We start from the raw sequence: 27,804 nt of genomic DNA, 5'->3' as shown, positions 1-27,804 counted from the left end.
GCATGTAAATTACAGAAGTCGGAGTTAAACGACTAGCGAAGTACGTTACCGCTACAATTCTGCGCTTGGCGCACACGCAAAGCCATCTTGCGGAAAACTCAGAAGACCCCCTCCAGGCAATGTACGGCGCTGCCCCGACAGCTGCGCGCCACTCGCCCGCTTCTCCCCTTCGACTTGTTTGAGCGCATTTGGGCCGTGCGGGGACAGGTGCGAGGATGCCCCAATACCCTTGCGTTTATTAATGGGCAGCGTGAACGGGCTGCGATATCGCTATCGCGTTCCACTGTCGAAAGTGAAGCTTAAGCGTCCTCCAATATTTTTAATGACTGGTAGGGTTGGATCAGTCACCACGAAGGTCTTCTACGAGATGTCGCGTTGTAGATACGACAAATAACACAGTAACAAGAATCATCACTCACGAACCATTCTTTATTGGGAACCCACAAAACAAGTTACATTCGGTAGAAAAATAGTGCCGGGCACATGAATCGATCGTCGAACAAGAGATTTACGATTAACAAGCGTCGGCTGTTCACGCATTCTTCGTAGAAGATTCCAGCGGCATCGCTGGTGCTCGCGTGCCTTCCAGAATGCACAAGTGTATTTGCGTTGCGCGTGAAATTTGGTGATAAAAATTGAACAATACCAAAAATAAGACCGAACTTTCGAACACCTTCTGATGCATGCAGGCGCGTCATGCAATGAGAAGGGCATCCGGTGAAACGCGCCTACAGCAAGAAGACATACGAACTACGCGTGTCAATAGTATAACTAAAAGCTATCTTGCTCACAGGGACACGTTTGTCACATGAGGCTAAAAATTCTACAGCTGTAATAGAGTGGAGTGCAATGGAGAAGAGACGGCTTCAGAATGAATGAGAAACTGCACAATAAATGTGACAGAGGTTCTACGTTAATACAACAACAGCTAAAATATTCGTTTTGGTAGAACAAATATTGTGAAGCTACACATGATTTCAGTCGAATTCAGGTTCAGTTTTCTCATCGGCATGATAAAGAAGAAAAACCTTCGCTGTGATTACAAGAGCCAAAGAGTGAACCAAAGCATTACGTGCATTGAACAATTTATAAGGGACATAAATGTCCGCATGTTTATGTCTACATATTGTCATAAAAGTGGTCTTTGGGAGGCAGCAAGGCCTAGGGACGTCAATTTTTGGTAGACATTTTTTTTAGTTGACAAGAAAACTGCCTTCTTTGAAAATGTTTCATAATGTGAGGTGTTCTCTTCTATTTACACTGCAGAATAATTAAAACGATGATAAGGTAAAGCTTGTTTACTAGTACACTGTCAGACCATTTGCACAGAACTAAACCAGGTGCCAAGGATTCTGTGCGAACGTTTCAACCTTCTAGTGACACAAAACACGAACTTGCTGCTCATTAGGGTTTGTCTAGGAATGAGTTCGCTAAAACTACTTTGGCGAACAACATAGTTGTGCAAACAACACGCTCTAGCCAGGACCTGCAATATACTTCGATATTCAAACATCCCAAATTCTGCTGGAGACGACGTTTCCTTTCGTAATTTCGGAAAATCAAGCGGAATCATTTACGTCTTGCATTTCACTCAGCAGTCCTAATCGTCAAAAGAAGCCCGCCTCTCCACACGATGCGTCCGGTTTGTTTATCACCCCTGCGGGTGAATGTCAGCGCTTATTTTTTTCCTGCACGGGTGCATGGTCACGTTCATATACAATACCCATGGGCAATTTACTGCGCTTGCGCACTAGTCACACTGTTAAGACTGCCACCGTATGTGTCACGGGATGTGCAATTCGTTAAAATGCATGTCTAGACGAATATCCACACAATTAGCGCCCAGTATATTGGCAGAGATGTGCGTCGATGTTTTCTCTCTTTGTGGATCGAAATCCACACTGCTCTTACTCCTACGGTGTTCCGCCCTCGTGAAATCCTTTGCGGTGTCTTTGGAGATGCGATTTGTGCTTAAAGGAGCGATTACATATGTCGCAAACGAAAGGCCTGTCGTTACTGTGTGACTTGAGATGAGTTTTAAGATGCGTTGTGTTTTTGAACGGTTTAGTACATATTTGGCAGATATGGGGTTTCAAACCTGTGTGAATCCGTTCATGATCACGCAATATCGACCTGCGCGCGAATGATTTCGCACATATTTCACATTTGTATGGTCTTTCGCCGGTATGCGTGCGGTAGTGTGCAGTTAGATAGGCAGCCCTTCTAAAAAATTTACCACATGTTTCACATTTGTGCTTCGACTTCTTGGCCGACGATTGAACACTTGCTCTGACACCGCAGAAGCCTTGCTCTTCCATTCCTCCGGTTCCAGTAGCATTCCTGCGAAGATACTGGCAAATTAGCTCAAAATAGCTCACTCTTGTTGTGAGACGACAAAACACATTTTGTCCAATGGAGTGTTTGACAAAAAAAATCGCGTGTGAAGGGTAAGGTGACTCGCTCTTAGCGCTAAGTTGCTGCATTGATATTTAGCGCTCCATTTGGGCTCTAGTTTGGCAGAAATTGAACCGCGGTGCTTTCGGTGGCCTGTGATGCTAAACTGGAAATGAATTTTCCTCGTTCGAGTGGCAAGCAGCACAGAAGCCTTGCATCATCTAATACATTGCATTGCCTACACGAAACAGGTGCAGGAGATTAGAAGTATCTCTCAGTGACGGTAAGTTTAAGAACTAGCCGGTCTGAGTATTGAAAATACAACTCCGTTTTCTACACGCTCACAAGGAGCATTCAGGCAAGAGTCCAGAAGCGTGCTTTCGCTAGGGAGACATTCGGCAGTGAGAAAGACTGTTTTGCGTCGGGTAAAATAGGTCTCCGTTTTATTGCGCAGCTCTTAATGACCCATTCTTGCGGCGAGCGTCGGTGGCGCAACAGAGCGAAGGACAAGAGCGAAAGATGAAAGAGCGAATGCGGAGTGGCAAAAGATGCGAGCCTTGAATGGTCGAGAGGCCGAGACCAATTATAGCTGCCCCTTCAGTGACATGAGCGCGGAAGACTAGTTTTATGCAGACTCGCCCTACCGCTCGTTTCGTACTAGCATCGAATCTCAGCCAGAGCGCTCATTCCGTACTATGATCAGCTCGTGTGGGCTCTCGCTTTGACTTGATGAATTGCTTGCTTTGATTGTGTTGGTCTGCAATTGTTTTCCAATCTGAGTTTATGCGCGCATTTTATGAAAACCACACAGCACCAGCCATTACACTAGATCCTTCTATCAGTCATTTACAAAAGCCGTCGCTCTTGACCTCTGTTATCTCTATCTCTCGAAATATTTGCCTGAATATATCCCGAAATAAAAACATCTACACAGCTGCTCTCAAATTTCATGTTATGAGCTGTACTAATGGCCCGTGAATTTTTCAGGACAGATTTTACGCTAGGAAGGGTAGAAAAATTCAGCAGCATGTTACACTCTACTAACACCTGAAGAGGAAAGCCTCCTGCCTGCGTGGTAATGCCTAAATTTGTACGATTTGACGGGTCAGACTTAGTGAGCTGCCGTACGAAGTAAGCGTTTGGCACCGTAGGTCGATCTCCTCAACGTCACATGCGGGAACATAATGCATACCTAAAGGTGATTTCGTTCTTGTTTTCATTGGCTCTCTTTCTTTCCGTCGCTCGTTCGTTCGCTCGTTTCTTTCCTTGGTTCATATTCAGCCATTACTTACTCGCTTCCTTATGGGGTGTGAGCCATTCCTGATGATATTTTGCTCTCACTAGGGGCGCTTTTTGCGGGTAATAGCCATTGAAACTAGCCTCTTGAGGCTCTAAATTTAAGAAACGGAAATGGCGCAGAGGCAAGCTATTCGCGTCACTTCTGACATGAGTAGGTGGAATGACTCCCCGTCGTACGTCATACGCCTTAACTCAATCCTACACATCGAATACGAAGAAAAACTGCCGGGTTCAAGTTTTCCTGCAGTGTTTGTACGAAGTCATTTTATATTTGAGTCGCATTCGAACTGCACACCATTGCTGACGTAGGCATCTTGAGAACGACACACACATAATCATTTCCCCCCATACGTAGCAAGCACAGGAACATCAAATACGTCAGTGTTTTCATGTACAATGGATGAAATATGCTGCCGAGAAGCAGGCATTTTTTTCTCAATAAGGCAATGAACGCTGCAAGCGTTGAGTTAAGGCAATGCTGGTGCGACAGCTTTTCTACCGTTTAGTGAAGAAAAATACAACGGGCAGTAAAGCAGAGACAGCGCGTTTGAAATGTCTAAGCTAAGCAGTAGATGAACATTGGTCGCCATTCTTGCAGTAACGTGCTTTTTACTTGCACAATTGTATTTATTCTTGTTGCGGTTGTTCCCATGACTCACACAATGTTATGGTTTGGTTCGAGTCGTATGGTGTTACCCTTTACGTCGTTTCTAATTATGCCAGCTTCGCCTGCTTCAAGACCGGATTATTTATTGAAGAAATTTGAACTATTAAACATTCGAATTTCGTTTGATAGAGCCAGTTAGATGCCGGAACATTATTCATAAATTTTACTTAGGCTTGCAAGTGGTAAATATTATGAAATAGACAAATTTTAAAAAGAATAAAAGCATAGAAATTACAAAGGTAACTATAGGAAAAATATATATATTGCAGCTCTATTGGCTCCATCTCTTGGAGCAGCCTAAGTGGACAACTTTCTTTATATTCATTTGCGATTTCCTTGAAATCGATAGAATGTGTCCGAGAACTGGCGAATGATCTACCCACAAAACAGAAAATTTCAAAGCGCTTTGTGATAGATGAATTTTGAGGGCTCTAAATGTGTGATTTGGTGCAGTTCATTGAATCGTGGGTATTTTCGTTGCGGAGTTATAAAGATGCAATTTTGTTACTTGAGTTTCGTAACGCTTTCTGAAGTATATGACGAATCTGAAGTGCAACTGCTTTAGTTACGACATTATCACATTTCTTCAAATGCCACAACCTTCGATACTCGTATAGTTTTTTGCCCAGCAAATTCATTTCTCTTTTCCAATATACTTAAATAGGAAATCCTGAGCTTAAGGTTTTTGTTTGCGCCGACCGCCACATTGTTCAAACAGCAGCTGAGATTTCGCATTTAAGTCATCGCAATATTTACCCCTCGCGCAAGCGTGTCAGTGCCAGCGTAAGTCTTACAGGAAGTTTACAGAAAAACAGACATACCTTGTCTCTCCTTCACAATCGTCTTCACAAGCGGGTCTCCTTCACAATCTTTCCAAATTCCACAATGGGGAGTGAGTATCAAGCTACAAACCTGTAAGTGCACTGCTAATTGCGTGGTGTTAACAGGATGGAAAATCGGGCGAGCTTGTGTAGCTTCGTGGTTGCCGCATGGGGTGTGCACAGTGCCGTGTGGTGTTCGGTCGCGCTGTTGGAACCATGAAGCTAGTCAAGGCTGGCTGCACCGGCCGAACACTCAAAACTGCTGATGCAGTACCTGTTTCAGCCATCAGAGCTAGCCCTCCCAAGCAGGAATTACCGCCTAGGAGCATATTGTTACGTGGGTAGCCATCCCTGTCGTCCCTTAGTTGCGTAACAATGGAACCCAACGTGAACTTACGTGGCACCGTCTTCTGAACTGGCTGATGCTTCCTCTATGCCAGCGCGACTTGTGCTGGGCCTTGCATCATCGATGCCGCTGACGGACCCCAGGTGCTGGCTTCCATTGTCAGTGACACCTGTATGTCATAAAAGTATAGTAAAGGTGCTCATTCGCTGTAGCGCAAGGCCGATTCGTGGGAAATGGATATTTCATGCTTATGGTGCAAGGCAGGAAGCTTTTATTGGTACAGGAACTTCACTGTTGTGCTTCCGTACGCGGTGCCTTGTCTTTCTGAAGCTTTGCCTTGAATGCATGCAAGAACTTCGTGGTGATGGGGAAGCCGAGCATGGTCAATATTGTGCGGTGTTGGATTCTTCTTAAGCTTATCGTGTTTTACCTCAAACCTCTTGCAGAACACGACAGCGCTCGAAGTGTAAAACGCCATGTCGGTCTCTCGTGCGTGAAACCATTGACCCATTAGATTTGCTGTGTTATGAAGTAATAAGCACATTAGATAATTCACGAATTTCTTGCTTATTATTCATCTTTTACGAGCAGCAGGCAGCCCGATGCGGACGACGACAATGATAAATTGAGGGGACGCATTTCTACCGAGGGATTTAGAGCTTACGTTTGACGTATGCCCTAAATTGATGACCTTCTATGAAACACGTGCGTCATCGAAATACCTACTCGCCTTTCAGACACTGAATATCCGAAGCCCATTTGGTGACTCATGTAGGTGAAGTTCATAAGCACTGGCTGTAAGCACTGCAGGGTTACCAGCTCACAACGAGAACTAAAACGGCTGTCCTCACCAATGTTCCTGTGTAGGCCATCGATAGACAACAGGACTACTTTCAAAAAGATTGCTCAATGCGCATATGCTAGTCGTATTGCAGGTAGCAGATTAGGTTAGAAAAGAAATGCGGAAGTGGCAATTCACGGGGTAATATCACTAAGCTATGCGAAGAAAAGCCTCAAAGCGCGGTAAAAGTGTGGACTGTAGGAATAGCGCTTCATGTATTGTAGTTAGGTACACATCTTCCCGATAACGGCGCAGAAATTGCGTGAAACTAAATGGAAAACGCGAGAGATCTAAAAGGCGGAAATTACGGCAGAACCCCCCTCAGGAGGACCATCGATGCTACTGCAAATAGCATTAAAGCTGCAGGTACACGCCGTATTTTTGGACGCACCTTTATTTGCACTATGAAGGGGGGGGGGGGGGCAGAGTTGGCTAATAATGTTTATGGCATTACTGCACCCACATGCCTTAGTGTCTATGCCTTCGTACGTTACTTTAAAGACTCAACGCGGATTACAAACCAGAGAACTGAAGGCTTGCGTTTCGTCTTTGAATTGGAATGCACTACCGTGTCATAGCATAGACGTAAATTAAGGAACTTAGTTTTTATTGTCTTGCATTCTCAACTTCGCTAGTGGCGCCGCTAAAGCCGCAACGTTCGTCAGGCATGCGAAAGGGGTTGCGCAGATACTGCCAGAACAAATAATGCTTGACGTATCCAAGGAAATCTAATCCCGTTACCAAAAAGGATGTTCAGTTTGGAAGGCCGGTGTTTCTCCCGACGTAGATTTTCTAGTTAACAAAGGCTTAGAATTTTAAGGTACTGGCACACTAACTGGAAATGGTTGGGTACTGTGAATGTTACTAATTCAATACGAATAACGTTTACGTTTCAGGTGCACTTAGTTGGGATATGTGGTAAGAATGTATGGCAACAGAGCGCAAACAAGTACCCAAGAATTTTGTTTCTCCTTGCGTTGCATTTTCATGCAACCATTTAGGGCTGTTTATGCTGCGGCTGTGGCTTGGCTTGCTTGGTAAGAAAGAACCATGCGGTCCCATACAAAATGTTCTGCGGTTCCCCAAATTGTACGCTGTAACTTCTGCATTCGGCTGCAGCGGGTTACGTCTGCTTCTCGGGACATGCTATTGATGAGTAATTCTCACACTCTGCCTAAAACGTGACATTACCGCTACGAACTTTCCGTAAAGACAACTAAAGCGCCACACTAATTACATATCACACGCGGCATTCGCATCAAAGCACTAGTCAATAAGTATGATCTGTTTAAGGAAAATAATATCACGATGTTAGCTGGTCAAGCCCACTTATATTCTGCTTGGCAAATAATATTCTAGACCAATGGTCATGTGATGATTCCATTTATGAGCGAATTATTCACTGCAGGGAATGTACAGTGTCGGCTTCTGCCTCATCATTTTGTGGTTTACCAGCTCACCGATGCAAGAACGAATCCATTCAAAATCTTCTGCGTATGTGATATATGAAGTTGCATATATTAGGATAAGCACAATTTTTTTAGTAAGGACAGTTATCAAATTGTTCATGCGAGAACCATTTTGGCGGCACTGGTTAATGGCATTTTTATACGCAATAAATGTACCGCTACCATGGTAACCGTAGGGGCTATTTGCCATGTTTGTGCAAAAAGCGATTGACAATCGCCTACGTACCGTCGACGTTGCAAATCTCATCAGTCGTCGGCATGTGCTGTGTGTTCCTCTGGTAACGCAAGGCCTCGTTAGAAATACTGCAATTATTAAAGTATTGGTTAGACAGTTACTATATGTGAGAAAAGAGAAGGTGAAATTATGTTTAATAAAGCAATGTTCTGTTAAAGCAAAGCCTTGTTTTGTAAATGCGCCACTCGCAATGGTTTGTTTTCATCAAGTACTGACTATGCTGGCATGCATAGGTCGAACGGCAAAGTCGGGGAAATACATGGTGCAGAGCACCCATTCACCATAGACGAAATGGTGCTTTGACTAGAATGGAGTTCTTAAATGTTTGTTTTAAGGTGTGTTAATTTTCCTCCTATATGTCACTTGCTGGAGCGTATATTAGAATTCTTCGAATGATAAAGATAATAGTGAGAAGGCATGAAAAATGTCCCAAGACGGATGCGGTGCGTAGCACGAAAATAGCTGAAATGCGACGTGCAACTACATTCGTTCACAAATGATAAAGGTTACTATAGTATACCATTACTTCCCACTTCTTTATCGCTGTGGTATTGCCTCACCCCAGTTTGATATCTGAAAAAAAAAAGATGGTTCAGAACTAAGAAATCAAGATTGAAGCTGCCGAAAAAAAGAAACAAGAATAAATACCTTCGTTGCCCGCACAACCCCAAGTCAGGAAAGTGTGTCTGCTTGCGCACTTGTTTTCCTTAAGCAGCACATTCAAACTGAAGAACAATTGCCTTAAACCAAGTTGTGGCTTTTCATGCACGGGGCTTAATTTTTATTAATGTAAAGCTTTAAGTGGGCAGTACCCACTTGGTCACATTTTTTTTGTTAATTGACAAATTACAGTGTCTAAAAACACGTATGGTTCGGCTCACCAATTGTACAGTGCGGTAAAACTAATTCCGAGGTTTTCCGTGGAAAAGGAATAACACCATAAAACGCATACACATTTTAGGGGAACTGCGCATAAATTTTGGCCCTCGGAACTTCTGTAACGAGCACCTAAAGGCCTAATCAAGAGCCGTTTTACAGAGCACTTTCATCGAAATACGGCAGTGCAATTCAGAATTCTGCCCCGGACTTCGAGCTGTAGCACTCCATCGCGTGTGTGCAGTGCAAGAATTACATATCAATGAAAAATATTTTCTTCTCTAAGTATACGTTTGCTTCATGTTCTGAAAAATCTTATCCTGAACACTAAACTGCCGACTTTGCGCTGAACATGTTGCGCTGATGTTTCGATGCCGTGTGGCTGGCGTGTATTCACGAATGCGCAATGTTGAATCACCGCGCATGCGCACTCAGTGCCAAAAAAGAACGGAAAATAATGAAAATTGCGGCACCTCAGGATTTGGATTAAAATGATAGCCCTCGGCTGGGAAAAAACGAGACGTTTGTGTCCGCCATGAGCTTGACGCGACTGTGCAAGTTCATGAACGCTAGCGGGGGCGCCCCGATGAACCTTTCTATCTTTCCGCCGAATGATCTACCCAAACTATCCCTCACTTACATCAAGAAAAAGAAAAACGTAGGATTAGCGGATGATATCGCAACTTTTCTTTCATGGTACTCTCAAACTGTAGTGCACATCCTGCTGGTAAGAGCTTGTTGCTCGTGTAAGCAATCGCGGAAGTGCAGGAGGTATACAACCTAAGTTACGCCCAACTAGCTTACGAATGCCAGATGATACAACTCCGCTAACTGCTGTGGCACTCTGTGGCTCAGTTGAAATGAAACATGTTATCAACGCGCGAGTGGCGCTCGCATTGTTCTGTTGCCCACAAAGTGCAGAGCTGTCTTCGCTAACCGCTAGCGATTAAGGACAACTGGTTCGCTCTTGGCGCGATTATTCGGTAATTAACGCTCATGCGCCGTGCGTAGCCGTAGCTCAGTCAGTCCCTTCACGTTGGGGACAGTTTTTGTGGGTGCTCCAAAGTGGCATATTGCGTTTCACGCCTCGCACGTGGAGTACTGTTGTCGTTAAATAAAATACGCTGCTTCCCACTCCACACCTCATAGAGAAATTACCCTTAAGGTTAATATATTAAGGGTGAGTAATTACTTTAGCATACGCCATAGATGGTGGAGGTGAAAGTCTGCGCCCTCAAGAGAGAGCTATCATATCACTCGACATTTTCATTCGAATGCATTGTTGCTTCTTATTGCTTTGTTTTCCAACTCAAGGTCATGGGCTCGAGCGCCCTAATTTAGGCTACCTTAATTACCGATGCCGTAATAATATTCACCCTAATTAACACAAGATGTCCTGGGTTCGACTCCTGTCAAAAGTAGTGAGTTCGAGTGCCCTAATTAACTCTGCAATAATTAACTGTACCTTCTTTGGCATGATTAGCGGCTTTGATGTGGCAGCGATGTGGAAGAAGACGACGACGAAATAGCGAGCAGTCGCACGAGCACTGCAATATTCTGTGCAATCACAAGCCGACCTCGACACAGATCTAACGCTATCCGCATTAAATATGTCCGATGACGGGTGGACTGCACAGCATGAGGGTAGCTGAAGCGCGACGTACTACTGCAGTTGTTCACAAATGGTAAAGGGTACCGCAATAAATTGTGACTTTCCACTTCTCGATCGCTGTAGTGTAACGTCACGCAAGTTTGCTTTTTAAAAAAATTATTCGGAGCCTTGTAATCTCAATTTCAGTGGCAAATGAAACCGTAAAACAATACATTGGCCAAACTATTCCGAGCAGGAAAAAGGTCAACTTGCCCAGCAGTTTGCTTTCTCTTTAATTTACATTGGTCGCCCTTAGGCAACAGGCCATACAAGAAGCGGTCGTCTTAAACCAAACTGTAGCTTTTCCTCCACCGGGCTTATGTTTAGGTTACCGTACTTTAATGTCTCTGATATCTTTGTAGCAAGTTGATTACCACTGACACACATGCGTACAATTTACCGCTGCCGCACAGCACACGAAACAACCGACGTATGCATAATCTATTGCATCACACACCGCGTGCGCTAATAAGTTAAATACGTTCATTTTCAAACGCACTGTGGATGAAATATGCCGACAAGGTATGTTCTTGCTTCTTTAATCTCATTTTCAAATATACATTTCAACACTTATTTCAATCTGCGTTACTGCAACGTAGATAACCCTTATATTTATTTGTTTTGCTTTGGTGGAACATACTTGCTCTTCTTCATTATAATATTGAACATTTCTAGCGATTACTTTTACCTTTTATGTGCGATAAATTTGTACATGAACAATAGGAACTGTAGGGGCTATTTTATGTGATAGCATATTTGAAAATGTGCCCTTGAGAGGCAGCCCGCCATCCCGTAGAAAATTTTGTCTGTGCGCCGCTGGCGCTGTTTCGGAATTAGGTTTGTGTGCTCGAATTTATTCTGCTACATTTGCTGACGCGACTCAGCCAAATATGTGCAGTGATTCAAGCCACGTGATGTTACCTTGTCTTTCTTTACTCTACTGGAAAACACGGGGAAGGCGGGAGTAGACAAGTCTACTTGTCGAAACGTAGGCTGCTGCTTTCACCTTGTTCTCATTTAGCTCAATAACTCTACTGGTTTATCTGGTATGTATATCGCAATATGTACTTAGGTAAAAGGAGGTATATAAAGCACATAAAATAAATCGATAACATTAAGCTAATATTTACCATTTTCATAAAGACTACAGAAATTTTACCTGAAGAAATATATAAATCAACATTTAGGCAGAATTCTTCTCACGATCAATGTCGACCTTTATGTGACAAAAAGCTCTGGTTACTTGTCCAGGGTAGAACAACATATACAAACCTAAACTCTTTAGGTATCTTACAAAAAATTGCACCGAGTATTAGTATATTTCCTGGCACCTTATTTGAGCGCAGCTCTAGACGTGTTTCCATTTCGCGATATATTGGCTGGTGCGGACAGTCTCTCGTGCGGCATGTTGCAAACGGAGCCAAGTGAGGCGCGACTGCCTCGCTGAGTGGGAGATCGCGAGAGGCAGCGCGTGGGTGACGTGGTGGCGCGATTCACAGCAGCCGCCGTATTCACCACTTTAGTGTCGCAATCTCATTGTCCTCATGGCGTCGTCGTGTTACCACCCCCGTCGTAGCGTCGACGTCATTTTTTGTTACTTGGCGGCAGTTATGCTGTGTCATTGTGCCGGGATTAGGCCGTCGTTTTCATGCCATCGTTGTCATTGCGTCATCGTCCAACAGACGCTATCATGCATTCGTTGTCATACGGTATAGTCATCGCGCCGCCTTGGCTGTGCGGTCGTCGTCATTATCACTGTTTCATGTGGCTGCCTTACAGTCGTCGTCAGGCCATCCTTATTATACAATCATTCACGACTTAAACATGCGCCTGTCATTGTCGTCATGCCGTTGCCATTGTACGGCTTTATCATAATATCAATATCATCCCTCAAATTTTAAATTACGTTTTCAGGTGGTACGGGCCAAAAGCACGATCTAATTATGAGGTACGCCGTAGTGGGGGACTCCGCAAATTTTTACCACCTTGGTTTCTTTAACGTCCACCTAAATTGAAGTGCACAGGTGTGTTTTCATTTCGCCCCCATCGAAATGCGGCCGTCATGGCCGCGATTTATCCAGCGACCTCGTGACGACATTCATTCTTATTCCATCATTATTGCGTTAGCGTCATGCAGTCATTATGCCCCCAGGCTCATAGGTTACCTTGGTAAGCGAAAGTCATAGCAAAGTGGTACAATACTTGAGCGTATGGCATATAGTCGAATCATCAAAAGTGTAAGAATTATCCCTGCACTCTGAAATGAACGTCACTTGAGCAACATGGCCCGTCACTGCATTGCTCGATTGCTTTAGACACCCGTCGTGGTTGCTCAGCGGCTGTAGCGTTGGGCTGCTTACCACAATCGCCGGATCGAATTCAGGCCTCTGCGGTTGCATTTAGATGAGGCTGAAATGCGAAAACACCCGTTTACTGAGATTTAGGTGCCCGTTAAAGAACCCCAGGAGGTAGAAATTTCTGCAGCCGGCCACTATGACGTGCCTCAAAATAAGGAAGTGGTTTTGTCACGTAAAACCCCATAATTGAATTTTGTCTTTAGACGGACCCTTTTCTCTTTACTATCTTTGTAAACGAATATGCCGTAGTACGTACGCATTTCACAAAGCTGCAAGGAGTGCTGAGCACGACAAGCATGTTGGCACCACCTCCACCATACCGTGTGCTTAGAATAACGGTTGATATTGTGCGTGTTTCACATATCAGACCTCACCTCCATAGCAAAAGTTTGACAGTGGAGGCATAGTTGTACCACGGGAAGCATTACACACCATCTGTGATTTTGTTTGTGAAAGGAAATTTTTCCAAACGTGAGCTCACCTAGCGATGTCATCCGGAATGGCCGATGCTTCCTCGATGCCTGCGCGGCTTGTACTGGGCTGTGCGGGATTGACGCTACTGCCGGACGCCATAAATGGGGAACTGGTGATTCCGCTTTCAGTGACATGTGTATGGCCTGAGAGAATAACAGGTATTAGCTCGGCCCTGTGCAAGGTTCATTCAACGAGCGTCAACATTTCGTGCTGAAAAAAACTGATTTAGTTCAGGTTTAGTGATAGGGTAACCTGACTTCAGTGCTTGCGTATGCGGTGCTCTTTCTGTAAATATGCCTGCAATACACGACGAAAGAGGCGTGCGTGACGGAATTATTGCAATGTAGAATTTCCCCCAAAATGTGTGCTGTATTTAGTACACCAAAATCGAACAGAACATTGCTCCATGCTGAAGAAGAGATTACGCATTTTTAACTCGATAGCTCTACGGGCCTCGTGTGGTAGATAATTCGGTGTCTGCGTCAGGGGCAGGAATTAACCGTGTTGTGAGCAAAAAATCATTCCGAATCTTGCATACCGAACCACGCAGGCCTTCGGTGTATCGCGAATGCGTTACTGAAATAAATGAATTCAAGTAAAATGCGTCAGAAATATAGTAAAGTACGACTTAACAGAACTACAGACATGATAGCATCAGATTGCAATTTAAATATGCGAGAAAACATCCTTTATGCGGGAACTCAAACACAAACCCATTTACCAGTGTTTCTACCACTCATAGAGCGGCGTGCCCATTTCTATGCAAAATCATCCCGATGGCGCTCGCCACCAAGAATCCGCGGCCCACGTATTAAGCGGCGTTTCTACCAGAAAGCTCGCTTCGTGCATAGCGTTTGCCGCCAGCGCTTCCCGGAGCATTTCTCCTGTAATCGGAGTGATATCTTGGCTCTACATTTCCAGCAATCAGCATATTTCAGACTTTACTAAGGTGCCAATGAAAAATGTGAACAATTCCGTAAGCTCGGTTTTCCACAAAGTGAACTTTCCTTAACAATAAAGGCCGCGTTCTCGCTATAGGAAAGCTGCTTAGTAGAGCAAAAATCTAAAGTTGAGCTCGGGGTATTCTGGCTAAATACATGAGAAATGTGCGGTAAGAATTGCTCTAGATATGCTGAGGTCTGTTGCACATAGAAGAAAGTTCAAATGGAGTGACTGGAGCAAACGAAGTTTTGTGTTGGCTGTGAATGTTTTTATAAAAATTTTTCACTATGGAAGGATTTCTGAAAAGTGAACAATACCAAACTTTCAAATCTAATGGAGCAATAAAAAGGTTAACACAGTTTTGAAAACATAATAATATATCTAAGGTAGTCCAAACGATATATTATGGGGCGCTCTGAAATATACTATATTGTAGGTAGGACATCTTGAAAAATCTCGTTAACATTTAAAATTTTTCTAAGATGGTGATTCATGAACCAATATTGCCCGCCTCAGGTGCTCTAGCACATGCAGTATTACGGAGCTGTGATATCCATTTTGTTGTGGGGGGCAGAGCTACAAATTTGCAAACGATGTCCTTGTCAGTTGTATTGTCCAACTATGGCTATCACGCTATATGGTTTTCACGCACCAACATTCATATCAGCTATCGTGTTAATTCGCGTTGGGGCTGTTCATACGGACACCGACACACTGACGCTCGTAAAGTCTGTCCTCTTCTGCAGTATATGCACCGCTGTCGTGGCCTATGTAAATGTTCTTTCCGTTGTGGGATGTTAAGCGTCTTCGCAAGCGGCATCGATGGTCGAAGGCCATGCCGTACGTACCCGTAACGTCCTCGGAATAGCTGAGGCACTTGAACGCGTTCCACAAGTCTTCGAAGAAGTCGTCAGAAGTCCTAGAATTGGACATATGTATTAGTATCGCACTCATTGCTTCCAAGTAACGCGGGAAATATCTGATGAAACTTTTGTAAAAGCACAATTTGGAACAAGCAAAAGGCTATTTTGTTAAAGAACGTGGTACGTGCAATGTTTTATTATACCCAAATTCTCACTTGCTGCATGGCCGTAGTGGAATCGACCGTAGTGGAAACGCCTCCCTGACTTGTACATACATGCAAGTCAAGTTTTGTTTACTTTAGTGTAGAACTTGAGCTTTTGTTCACTTACGGCGTTTCTGATTAGTGCTTTTTAGTTGAGTATATGCGTTCAGTTTTCTAACTGTCGTGGCGTCGACTCGTGCAGGAGAATTGCAATGATAATTTCCGAATAGGCGCACCGGAAATCTTTTTATCCAATTGTTCCATAAAATAGGGTGAGGCTCGAAAGAAGAGGCTGCGTGAACTTCTTGCACGCTTTGTTTCAAAGCAGAGGTGTAATGAAAAGAGATGCTCCTTCCACGCCGGATTGAATTAGCAGTCGCCGTTGTGGTATTAGGATTTTCACGGGAATTAAAATGAACGACGAATGATGGATCCGTGCCATGAGGAATATATCGTAAAGATAATTAAAATTGCGAGGAACATGGCTTCCACAGAATAATAGTTAACCGACAGTTGCCCCTTAGGGAAGACTCATTTTGAACACTTGAGAAGAGAAAGACTCATCAGTTCAAGTTAAGCATATGTGACGAAAATGTGTTGTTGCGAGCTTGCTTCAGGTATAACACGTATGACGCGCTCCTGCGAAGTCCCGTCTTTGAGGACCACATCCTGGCTGTCCAGCGCGCCCGGGATCTGGCCGGTAGACTAAATTCGAAAATCCTGTCGTGGATTAGCCGGGTGTGCGTTTATTCGCGTTTTCCTGGACCCAATAAAAGTTTATTCCCTCCCTCACTCACTCAGGTATGACACGTGCAGCTGGCTTTACGAAAAGTTTATTTGCGTTACAGGGGCATGAACAAGGCGCAATTGCAGACATAGGCCTCAGAAAAGAAGCGTTAATGAAGGGACGGGCATCTGCAGTTGTATACCGCAAATCATTCTAATTTGCGACTTATTTACCATGGCAGCAAAAAAGTGCCGGCATTGCGGAATGAGGTCGCATGCTGGCCGTGTCCATGCCCGAGTTTGTTTGGGCTCCGACGCTAGCTGCCGGCGCGGTAAGTCAGGTGAAACAATGGGCACTGACGGGCCGTATGGCAATGGCTGTTTCTAAAGGTACATCGGACGTACCTGATTCGCTTAGGTTTCGCTAGCTCCCCGGGTCCACGTGAAGGACGTTTATTTAGCTGAAATGGTACCATTAGAAAAATACGCCTTTGAAAGGCCGCTGAGAGCAGCATTAGAAAATCCTGACACGAACCAAATGATGCTTCATCGCTGGATTTTCTATAACAGGCACGTAGACCCGTGTGTGTTCTTGCATTTCACCATCCGCGATGATAGGCCGTTGCTCCTGAAAAATCAGGGGTGACCTCGAACTCGGCAGGGATACGCCGTAGCCACTGGGGTATGCGATGCGGTGACCAAACACGAGTGACAAACATGTTCTCCGATAGAATCATTTGCTCCCCGCAGTGACATTACTTTGGACCTTAACGATAAACAGCCGCAGCTGTGCTTTCCGTGAAAATATTTTCGCATAACCATGCATCGACGAGCAAAAAAAAAAGCTAAGATGTCGCCCACGCACTACGCATTCTGAAGTTGTCTGTCAACGGCCTGCTTCGAAGTAAGAACGAATCTATAGCTATCAATGCCTGTGCTCCGGGTCATACATATGGCGAACAATATTCCTCGGGAATTGTTACAAGCGGCAAGACTCACGTAGTGCAACAGTCGGAAGTGCATGAAGGTCCCTCGAAGAATTCCTGGCTTGTTCTCGGAGTTGCTTCGTTGCCGAAGGTAAACGCAGGAGGCGTGTTTTCGTTGTTTCTTTCTTCAGCCATGGCTGTTTCGGCGCCTGCGGTGCACTAGCGTCTGTTTCGGGACAGAAGCAAGCGGAATCCTAGCGCATGCGCAGTCAGTGCCGATGAGGAAAGGGAACAAATGAAACGTTTGGCTCTTTGGAAACTAGAAGGCAGCCATAGAGCTCATGTGAAAGAAAGAAACGATAGAGTGGCACCACTACCTCGACATTAAAATACTCATATTTTAACGATAGAACAGGCGTTCTAATAACTCTGGCTGTCTTTCCACCAAATGATCATAACCGTGTAGCCCCCTGTCCTAGTTAAAAAGCGTTGACATGGAATGTCTTCTTTAAGGGAAAAGCCTTTTATTTATTATGGGTCAAAAATTTGACCGTCCGGCAGTATGGCATCGAAATTCAAGCGCATATGCGCCAGTATTTCTTTATCAATAATAAAGGAAAGGGTTTGATCACATTTCTTCGCGTTGAACGGACACCCTTGTAAATAAGCAATGTTGCCACAAAACCATGTACGTGTGGTTTCCCGGTTTTATGTCTTGCGAGCAACGTACACGCACGTGTCTTATGACATTTTGAGGAGTATCATTACGTCTGCGCGAACTGGAAAGGCATCTGTGGTTGACAGTTAGCTACGTCTGTTTGCCTAATTTGCCTTTCCGTGTCCCTCTCATTCTGCGCTAAAAGAATATATAAACATCCATGCAGCTACCTTCGTCGATTAAAGCGCTTACAAATCATTCAGCTAACCAGCGTACGTCTCCTAATGCTATTCATATACTTGCCACGGCCGTTCTAGCGTGCCTTTAACCACGCAGAAACAATGGCGGTGCCTAGGCGTCCGAAGAAGAGCAAAAGCTAAAAACGACTTAAGAGGAAGCTTTAGCTCGAGTACTCCTATCTAAATACATGTAAAAGGAGAATTCGTTTTTTTCGGCAACCACTGTACCAAATTTGACGAGGTTTGTTGCATTTAAAACAAAAACTTCAAATCTAGTGACTGTTGGTTTCGAATTTTTGAGTTAGGTCGTGAATTTTTTATTAAAAATTGTCGAAAATCGAAAATTTTCAAAAAACGAAACTTTCAAGTTTCCAACTCTGTAACTCAACCACTAAATATGATAATACAATTCTGTGAATTGCATCTAGTAGTACATCCAAAGCGGACAAAATTGATATGTTACACATGAATTTAATAAAATTTAATCATAGGGAAATACAACTTTTGCAAAACCGTTGTAACCAACGTACCAAATTCACGTAAGATGTAAAATGACATATTGAATTTGTCCGCTTTGAATGATCTAATGGATGCCGTTTACAGAACCACGCTTTCAATTCTTTATGCGTATCTATGAATTTGTAAACTTCGTGCTTCTATTTTTTTCAAACGGTCTAATATTTGAAAATCGCTTTAAGAAAATTCAAGCCCTAAATCGAAATTCCGCTCCCAGCAGTCACTAGAATTTAACTTTCTCTTTCAAATGCAACAAATTTCATCAAAATCGGTCCAGGGGTTATCTCACAAAAACGTTTTTGCGTTTTCCATGTATTTGAATAGGCCGCGTCGGAGTTGGGCCCGAGCTAAAGCTTCCTCTTAAGAGAAAGCAAGTAATAATAGAAAGTAACAGCGCATTCGAAAGACAGTGTTCAAGTTTTTTAATGAATCTCTTGCGAGCGCGCAGGCTTTCGCTTTCATCCTCTTTGCCGTATGCTAAATTGACTGTAATCTTTACTTTTTCTTCTTTAACTGAAGTGCTACATCTTCCAGGGGTAAATTGGTGCACGTGTAACAATTCGGGAGTATATATAACGTAAACAATTTCATTTCCAGAACTCTACCTCTTCTCTCAAAGCAGACGCAGTCTGTCCCCGGTCTGCGAGGGGGCGCTGCGGTCGAGGTTAGGGCGGTCATTCGTTCTCGATGTTGGTGTTAACGAGCTCTTGTTCCACCCTCCTTGCGTGGCCAGCAGGCGCATTTGACATCGTTAACACGTGAACAAGTGGTCACTATCGACAGATTGAGTGCATTCAGGCCATAGACTTACTAATGATGGCCTCTAGACTAAGCACCTTTTCTTCGTTTCTTTTTTTCAAAATATTGGAAGTTGCTTCGCGCCAGGCTGCAGCAGAGAAAGCTACGTAGCTTGGGATTGGTGTTCTGTCGCTGCTACTGGACGCCTGACACCTGGATGCACCGATTCTTTGTTCAGGCATTTTATAACATGCGAATGGAGAGCAGGTGCCAGGTTCCGTACGCTGCGACCCATTTGGAGTTGTTTCAAGTCAACGCCTCACTGTCGTAAACATTTATTTTTTTACACTCGCTACAGGGAGCTCTGATCTCCTAAAAAATAGAATTTCGTGCTATCTAAATCGCCAGTCCGAAAAAATTCTGTTGAACGAACTTTCATGAAATATGAAACTAAAAAACTGCTCCAGACATTCCCAGAATTATCCAGTAATGCGTAGCCGTTGCTTGGCTGCAATCTGAGTTCACATTGTTTACTTGGTCTTCGTAACTTATGCGTGTCTACCTAGCCATCGACTTTCCTATGCCCAGAAATGCTTGCGCATTAGTAGAGAATTCTCAGAATTGTGGTAGCAGTTGGTGTTGCTTATCATGTCTGTTCTGCATAGTCTACATCGTGCTGCATACTGAAACTCTCGGATTGGAACCGGTTCATCAAGCCACGTTTCGGAAATAGCCAATACATCTGCTTAGTTGAGAAGTGTGTCGTGTTCAATGACTGTAGAGTGAGCACTAAGTGATTGGATGTTGGAGGAAACTAGCGACAACCCACCTTTTTCTGTGGCCTCAGCTACGCACTGTACATTTTCTGAAGTCTCACTTTGTTCAAGCCTTGCAATTCTGAAACGAGAATTCTGTCATTGCGCTTCCCTTTGTGTGATGAAATGTGAAGACGTCCTTGGCATTTGTGAGATACAGGCCTCATGAGATGGTTGCTATTGGAGGGACTACAAGCTCAAGCCCTAAGGGCATGTATTGGTCTTCCGAAGTGTGCATATACACTTCGCGGCAACGATTTTCATAGCGCGAGATCACGCAATATCAACGTACTTGGCAACCGACACTCTCAGGGCGCATATTCGGCATGTTGCCTGACTACCGACTACGTTCTCACCATCTCACCGCTTTACCTGCAGAAAGTCCACGCAAAATTTTCAGTAGTATAATTGTCGCTACACGTACCTCGTTGCCATCGAACTACATGCCTGCAGGAAGGCCATCCTCACCATCACGGTGCATGCAGAAACCCGAAATACAATTCACCATCCTAGGAATCACGAAGAAAGCTAACATGCCGTCATTTGCTCCGAAGCAGGCCACATTAGGACTTTTACATGAGGTGCACAGTGGCCGCGTACACGTTTCCATCGATGACTCAGTCACATCTGCAAGTTCAGCTGCCTCCGTGGTGATACCAACAAGATCCGTCAAAATACAACTAAATACCTCACATGTATCCTCAACGAAAGCTGCTGAACTGATGGCCGTGCGTGCGGTTCTTCATTTCATTCAGGAGGAACCACCCCATACATGGTCAACCTTCTGGCAGCCAAGGCAGCCCTGCACACTGTACTCTCAGGACTGCGCCATGGATCACATAAGCGGCTCGTCGCAGAGATCAGAGAAGTACACTATCGCGTAGTTGATGAGGGACAGGATATAATATATCAGTGGTTGCCTAGTCACTGTGGCATACATGGCAATAATCGAGCAGACGATGCTGCCCGATTTACCCATGACAGCGTCAACTGCATTGCCATTACTCTTTCGGGAGCCGACACTGCCAAAAAAAAAGCTTTCCGCACTTGCACGTGGCCTAACATTACCTCAGTGGAATTCATCAGAGTTTACAAGGGCACGCCTTCATACCCTGCACCCTAATTTACAGCTCCCTATTCCGCCCAACCTTCCACGACCAAACTGCACCCTTCTAGTCCATCTGTGGCTTCGAGTCGCATCTGCAAATACGTACTCATTCTTATCGGAATGGCCAACTGCCCTATTTGTGACTTCTACAGGTGCAATGAAACAATCGCGCACCTTCTTTGTGAGTGCCCTCGTATCAACCCGCAAATAGCTGTCCTCTCAGCCACCCTTTCGCATATCGATGGGGGCGGAATGCGAAAACACCCGTGTACTTAGATTTAGGTGCACGTTAAAGAAACCCAGGTGGTCGAAATTTCCGGAGTCCTCCACTACGGCGTGCCTCATATTCAGAAAGTTGTTTTGGCACGTAAAACCCCATAATTTAATAGCAACCTGGCTTCAGTAACCACGGCTTGGCACGTGTTTTAATTCGTAGCGCAGGACATGGATAAACACAGAAACCGGACAAACGCATCTCATGTCCGAGAGCGGTAGTATAACTCGAAGCACAGCCCTAGTAGGCATTCACGCACATCGAAAGACAGTTAAGGGTGAAGCCCTGCAATTGTGGTATTCTTGTTTCTAAACTGAAGCTTTTGAGACGAACCATCCCGGACTTCGTTGCTGATTGTGGCTGCTGCTGTGTTGCCGAAAAGGTGCTTGCTTCACGTCGCTTCGCACGCATGCGCAGTGCAGTTTCCATTATGCCGCAAGTACACGGATGAACCGAGAAAAAAACAATAGCCTTTGGGCTGTAATTGGGGCCTTATACTACCCCATGTACACACATGTCCTTACACAATGCCCACTTGTGTACTGGATGGGCATAATTTTGTTTTACTTTACTAATTTTTAACCGCTTTTAAATGCTTCCGATGAAGATTTGTAGCCACAGAAAATAACAAATCGTTAGCGAAGATAACCTCTATGGCCCCGAAGAGTAAGCGCGTGCGCGGCGCCAAATACATCTTAGCAGTTGCAGCTGATCGGAGGGCGTGTGCTTTGATTTTCAACATTGTAAATGTAGCCACGCAACATAAATCTAAATAATGCGCCCATATCTGAGACACACAAGTTGAAAATAAAAGAAAATTTAATTTGCGCTTGTGTACTTCAGAAATGCATGCTTTGTCTCAAAAGGTAAGCTCTTTCTGGAAAGGCCCCTCACTTGACCAGGAGATGACAGCCATCATTCAGGCAGTAACAACAAAGATTACTGGAAGGACAACGTTTACTACAGGTGAATTTCGTTCTTATAGCTTTCTCACGATGAAACAACGTGAATATAGAGCACCTAGCTATACGACCCGAGTAAGCTCGTCCTCTGAGCGAACTTCGAAAGCTGTCTCAACAAAGAGGGCATTTACTGAGGCAGTCGCTTGGTTCTTACCACAAAGCGGCCGCAATGAAGAATGCTCACTAAATGTGAATCTAGATTCACTTCTTGAGGCCAATGTACAGAATTCCGGTGTGTAGTCAACTTCGATGCTCTCTCAGCTTTAGCTGCTCCAACAACTTCCTTGTCTTCGGTGATAGGCATGGACTTACTTCCAAATTTTAATTTCTACGGCAGCTTCATTTGTCAAGAATATAACTTCTACCGCAAGATACCGTTGATAAATGTGTTCCTGTCTACATGGTTCAGAGATCAAGATTTTGGAATTCCGTTCAGGATTGTCCCTGTGGTGATATGGCGAGATTAAAATTGTCTCATAGAATAATGTGGTGACGCAGACACGGGGAAACGACCATTCCTTGCGCGGGAGTATTGCAATTGACGCAGCAGTGCCTCGTGGATCACGACGCAAATTGACAGCAGGGTCTCTCGTACCAGAAAAAAAATTCCTGCAGCCACTACCCGTATTACTTTCCGGAGTGATAATGGTGACCGCGCTAACGTGGTGCCAGCTGGTGACACGTGCAGCGGGAAATACACGATGGTTGTTTATAGATAAAATATTTAAATTTATTGAAGTAACGTCGCTTGCTCGTTCGGGTGACCTATCGTTTATGTTCAGTAATTGATGTTCGTTCCAGTACGGTGAGACGGGTCTGAGGTGTCAGAGTCGCATGATGACTGCAAGCGGCCTGGGACTGCTTACGCGTCTGTTCCTCGAGCTTGGTTGGGGGGGGGGGGGGAAAGATTTTTGGTGTGAGGCATTTTGCCGAGAAACAGCCCTATAGCACTACGTCAAGTCTCTACGCAGAACTAAATACACATGGAAGCGAGCAGAAGCGAGCCTGTGTTTACGAAGAGAACTGTCGTCACTTACACGAGCCTTGGATGTTTAACGTCTATCGTTGCTTGGATAGCTAGACAGCCAGGCATAACGCCGTTGTGCAAAATCTGCCCATGTGAAAGAATACTATCAGTCGAGAGCGGATGTCTAGAGGGTATGTTTCAAGCGTTAGGTGATTACGCGAAGTTTCACCGGCACCTCTAGCACTATCTGACGCTTGGCGATAGCGGTCCTACGTCTGGCAGGGAAAGCGTGATACACTGAACAAGAAGAGAAAAGGCAAAGAAAGAAGCATTGGCTAGCTTCAGCTGTTTATTTTCGCAACCTTGTTGCTGCTTCATACCGTACGGATGTAAGCCTCATCGGAGCACAAAAACGCGCACCGCATTAAACCCAGGAGGAAGCCATCAAGCTATGACACTTACGCAATTTGTGCGACGCAAACGAATTTCTCGCATCGCCTTTACTATCTACCACGCCCCTGCCATGTATATGCACGCTCTGAACTACCACCCCCTCAGCGTGAAAAAGAGCAACAGCTGCACAGTGTAAAAGTCTAAGAAAAAAACGAAAATTGGCTTTGAAAGCCAAGGACCGCACATCACGGAGGTCCTAATTGCTTAATAGCTTCGTCAAATGTCTACTAACTCGTGTTCAAGAATACGTTCTACCTTTACAGTATATAATACGCGGTGGTACAAGAGGCGCCTGTGAAGTACAACCACGGATTTCTAAATTGCTCCACTTCCAGACGCACACACGCATTTGGCCCAGATTCAGCCAGGGGACATGTTTACCCATTAGAAAAATTGGCTGGTTTGCGGCCGCATTGGGATTTAAACCTCCTAACTCTCGCATGCGAATTGGGTGCCGTACACCCAGTCATTTGGTGTAGCTAAGGAGCTGTAGAGCAGAGAAACTAACAGCTCTCTCCTTTGTGAGAAGCTTCTACTGCACTGAACTCACACCACCACCTCACACTCCTCAAAGTGAGACACCTTTTCACATATGTGGCCTGCATTTTTCTGTGGATTTTGATGGGCGTTCATCCTTTGCTTCATAGAAAACGAATTACACATTGTTGGTCATTCTCCGTGTATGTGTGAAGCACAACCGCCATCTTCAGCATCTGACAGCAGCGCCGTGTCGCGGAGCTACCGGGAGATAAGTCTGGGCCGGTCCAAGAATGGTCCGCCGCTGGGAATGCACATGTTCACTTCGCATTTGCAAGCGTAATTCGGCCTAAATATATAGGGGAAAATACTTTCTGATTCGCCCTCGTATAAACGTTGGGTCGTCTTTTTTTTCATTCGGTGTATTCACTAGTTGCGCCACGACTGCCAATATCTCCCGAGTAGCCTTAGCACTACTCCTGAAAAAAAAAAAGAAACATTAAAAACACAGGTTCGTGTCTACGGTTTTTGGCTGAGCGAGGGCTTCACTTAACTTTGCTTTTATGATTCGGTGCCAGTACAACATGTGTCACTGGGGCTCTTCTTCTAGTACTCCAATATTAGCGCTTTAGCGTCGACATAGTGGCGCACTCTGTTGTCTGTTTTTTTCCAGATGGACTTTACGATATCATTCGAGTTGCCCAAATGCCCAACGTCTTACTGGTTCCCTTTCATCCTTGGCACGGAGTGCGCATGCGCGATCGTTCAACCACGTTCTTTCTCAGAAAGACGCCAGTACTCCGGGGTGTCAGCATCAGACATGAATCAACAAAGGAACGGTGGACACGCGCCTCCTGCGTTTACCTTCATCGACACAGCAATGCCGGATAAAAGCCGTGAAGGCGGCGAGGGTGCCTTATGCACTTCCGACGATTACCTTGCGTGAGTATTCCCGTTCGTGAAATTCTCGTTGGATATTTTCAGCCGCAGAAACAACCTGGAATACAGACTTTAGCAGCTGTACATTTGTTCCCACACCGAAGTGGCCGTTTTCGAGGACAACTTACAGGCAGCGTGGCTGCGGCTGTTAATGGTTATGGTAAAGAGACGTGCCTCTACAGGAGGCAAATGTTTCTATCAAAGTATACATATATATATTTAGACTGCGTTTGATCACCGAATCGCACACTTGTAGCAGTAGCCCATTGGCTGGGATGTTGCACTGCTTAGCTCGACACCATGGGTAATGTAGAAGCCGCGGTGGTCTTTCGCTTGTGATTGTGAAATGCAAGAAGGCTCCGGTACTTGGATTTACCGGCCCATAATAGAAACCCAGATGGTGAAATTTAATTCCGCGATCCTTCAAAGGGGCCGTCATAGCGAGAGCGGGGTTTTGCAACGTGAAACACAATGACATAAATAAATAGAACAGTACGTCAAACTTCCCTTGCCGATCGAGTGAGCATACTCCTACAGCCTCACGGAATATCGCAGATACAGTGCAACTTGATAAAAACGCAAGATGTGCGTGACCAAGTGAGCAAACTTCTTAATTTTTTGGTGTTACTCGTTTTCAGCAAATATAAATGGTGCGCTTGAAGGAAAACGCCATTTCTTCGAAATGAACGCAAAGTTCATTTTTACGGCATGTTCGGGTAAATCGGAAAATACTACCGGCACGACGCGACGGCCGCATCATATTGGTGCAACTGCGAATGGCCGTGTGGGCAGAGTGTGTGAACGTAATCGTGAAATGGCGAGAACAGTTGCCGACCGCAAATCTTAAGATTAAGTGGCTGGGCGGCCGACTCGGCTTACTGGCTAGTCCCCTGTACGAGAGCTAATATAACCTAGCGAAACCTAACATAACCTTGCGTTACCTGAAGCATGATTTTAAGCACTCGCGCCCTGTTTAGGCACGCCGCTTATGGCACGGCAGTTCTGTCGCAATGTGTATGACTAGCGCTTCCCAGTTGACTCGCATGGCGTCGTAGAGCTACAGGCACGTAGTCTAAAAAGGACACCTCGGAGGGGATAAGAGTACATAATTATGTAGTTATCTTCCAGCTTACCACCTTCCTAACTTGGCTCTAGCATTGTTTGCTGCTTACTTATAATTCACGGTTCATGTCATGATTTAAGAAATTGCATAATTTAAGAGCGTGCCGTTCACCCTGTGCCGGTCAGAAAGCGATCATTTTGATAAAATGATGCATTACGGAAACAGCCTTCATTAACGAAGCAGGAGTTCCCTTGATCTAAATTCTGTTTGCCAAAAACTTTCTTCGAATATATTCCGCCGTAACTGGGAGCTCAAAGACCAATACGTATGTCTCATTCCAGGTATATTGACGAGTACATCAGTGACGGGTTAAAGGCGTTGAACCGCCAGACCGATGCCACGGACGTCAATGGTACGTACGGCATGGCCTTTAACCATCGATGCCATTCGCGGAGATGCTTAACAAAGCCCAGAGGAGGCAGCAACCGTCAGCATGTCGGTTGCTGATTGTGCAGTCATCGTGATATTCATGCAGATGAATTGAGTGCTAACAGAGACAACACTACGCATATTCTACGTGCCTCAAGTTTCGAATGAATTCACTTTCAACGCGATAAATTCATTCGCAAATGCAATCGATGCTTCTCGTTTTGTTATGCACTTCGTGTTGAAGTGGGGTCAGAGTAACAAGCTTTGCAATGCGTAGCATGCCAACCGCATGTTTTATACTTCACGGTAAATGCTTGTTGGATGATCCTGTCATCAAAGGGTCTATTGCCTGGCGCCATTGCAAATTTAATTTAATCACTGGAAATTGCAAAGGTGCCGTCAAGGGAGCGTTTCGGTAATACAACTTCTCGAGTACATTCGCTATGGGAGAGGATAAATGACATCTAGCTGTCTTGCTACTGTGCCATCAGCAGGCGAGTGTTACTGCTTACAGACACTCTCCCCCTCTGCACCGAAAGGCTTTCATAAGCGGCGTTCCTTGCTTGCCTTCTCCCCTACAGGATCAAACGCCCTGGATCATGTTAACGTGACGATGCCCGCCTCTATTATTTATTTCGATACGTTTTTATCGTACAATACATCTGATTGCGCACATTCGGTCATTGGATGATCAGCCAAATTCCCGTGCAGTGAACGGTGCCGTTGCAAGCAGTTCACATAGACCGGCTCTCTCAAAGCGTGGCTGCTTCCACAGTAAGGGCACGTGGCGTACTGTTTGCAACTGTTTCCTGCCACGCAGCCGCTTGTACGTTGGAGGCGCTGTAGCCACAACTTCATTTTGCGAGAGGCTCTTGTGTGTTTACGACAGCCAAACCTGGTGAGGGGACCTCTAATACAGCTCTCTGTCGGTCTAAGGGAAAACCAGCCATGCCTTATTAGTATTCTGTAACATTCGCGGTCATCATATTTACCGCAACATGGCGGGATCGTTGCTATTACATTGTTCAACGATACTGCCTTGTCAAACTGTAATTCTCCAAGCCTTTCTCATCTTA

The 27,804-nt window shown here is 44.8% G+C and overlaps 2 protein-coding genes across 6 annotated transcripts in view; one reads left to right on the top strand and one right to left on the bottom strand.

Moving 5' to 3' along the window:
* LOC139046653 (zinc finger protein 625-like) overlaps positions 1–27,804 on the top strand; it is a 272,993-nt gene that overhangs the window by 212,672 nt on the left and 32,517 nt on the right. For 3 of the 5 annotated variants that reach the window (XM_070530210.1, XM_070530209.1, XM_070530208.1), the window contains exons 4-5: positions 24,971–25,239; positions 26,641–26,711. In XM_070530210.1, the coding sequence (XP_070386311.1) occupies positions 24,971–25,239; positions 26,641–26,711 (340 nt within the window). Of the gene's footprint in view, positions 1–24,970; positions 25,240–26,640; positions 26,712–27,804 lie in introns of those variants that run through there. The other 2 variants (XM_070530207.1, XM_070530206.1) reach the window with 1 other exon arrangement.
* Positions 409–17,442, bottom strand: LOC135919806 (zinc finger and BTB domain-containing protein 14-like). Its single transcript, XM_065453746.2, has 6 exons — positions 17,164–17,442; positions 15,221–15,291; positions 13,438–13,573; positions 8,064–8,140; positions 5,579–5,696; positions 409–2,340 (listed from the first exon to the last, which is right to left on the bottom strand). Exons 1-6 carry the CDS (start codon positions 17,283–17,285, stop codon positions 1,914–1,916), a joined length of 951 nt encoding a protein of 316 aa, XP_065309818.1. The 5' UTR covers positions 17,286–17,442; the 3' UTR covers positions 409–1,913.

Source organism: Dermacentor albipictus, unplaced genomic scaffold (genome assembly GCF_038994185.2).
Source record: "Dermacentor albipictus isolate Rhodes 1998 colony unplaced genomic scaffold, USDA_Dalb.pri_finalv2 scaffold_64, whole genome shotgun sequence".
Lineage (NCBI taxonomy): Eukaryota > Metazoa > Arthropoda > Arachnida > Ixodida > Ixodidae > Dermacentor > Dermacentor albipictus.
Note: the sequence above shows the minus strand (reverse complement) of the source record. Positions and strands in the feature narration are given on the sequence as shown.

Excerpts from the sequence above, each read along its gene's own strand:
- LOC135919806 (XM_065453746.2), bottom strand. The coding sequence starts at position 17,285 with ATGGCTGAAGAAAGAAACAACGAAAACACGCCTCCTGCGTTTACCTTC. Across the intron at positions 8,141-13,437 it reads ATTCCGGATGACATCGCTAG|TATTTCTAACGAGGCCTTGC; the intron begins GTGAGCTCACGT and ends TAATAATTGCAG. Across the intron at positions 5,697-8,063 it reads TGAGATTTGCAACGTCGACG|GTGTCACTGACAATGGAAGC; the intron begins GTACGTAGGCGA and ends TATGACATACAG.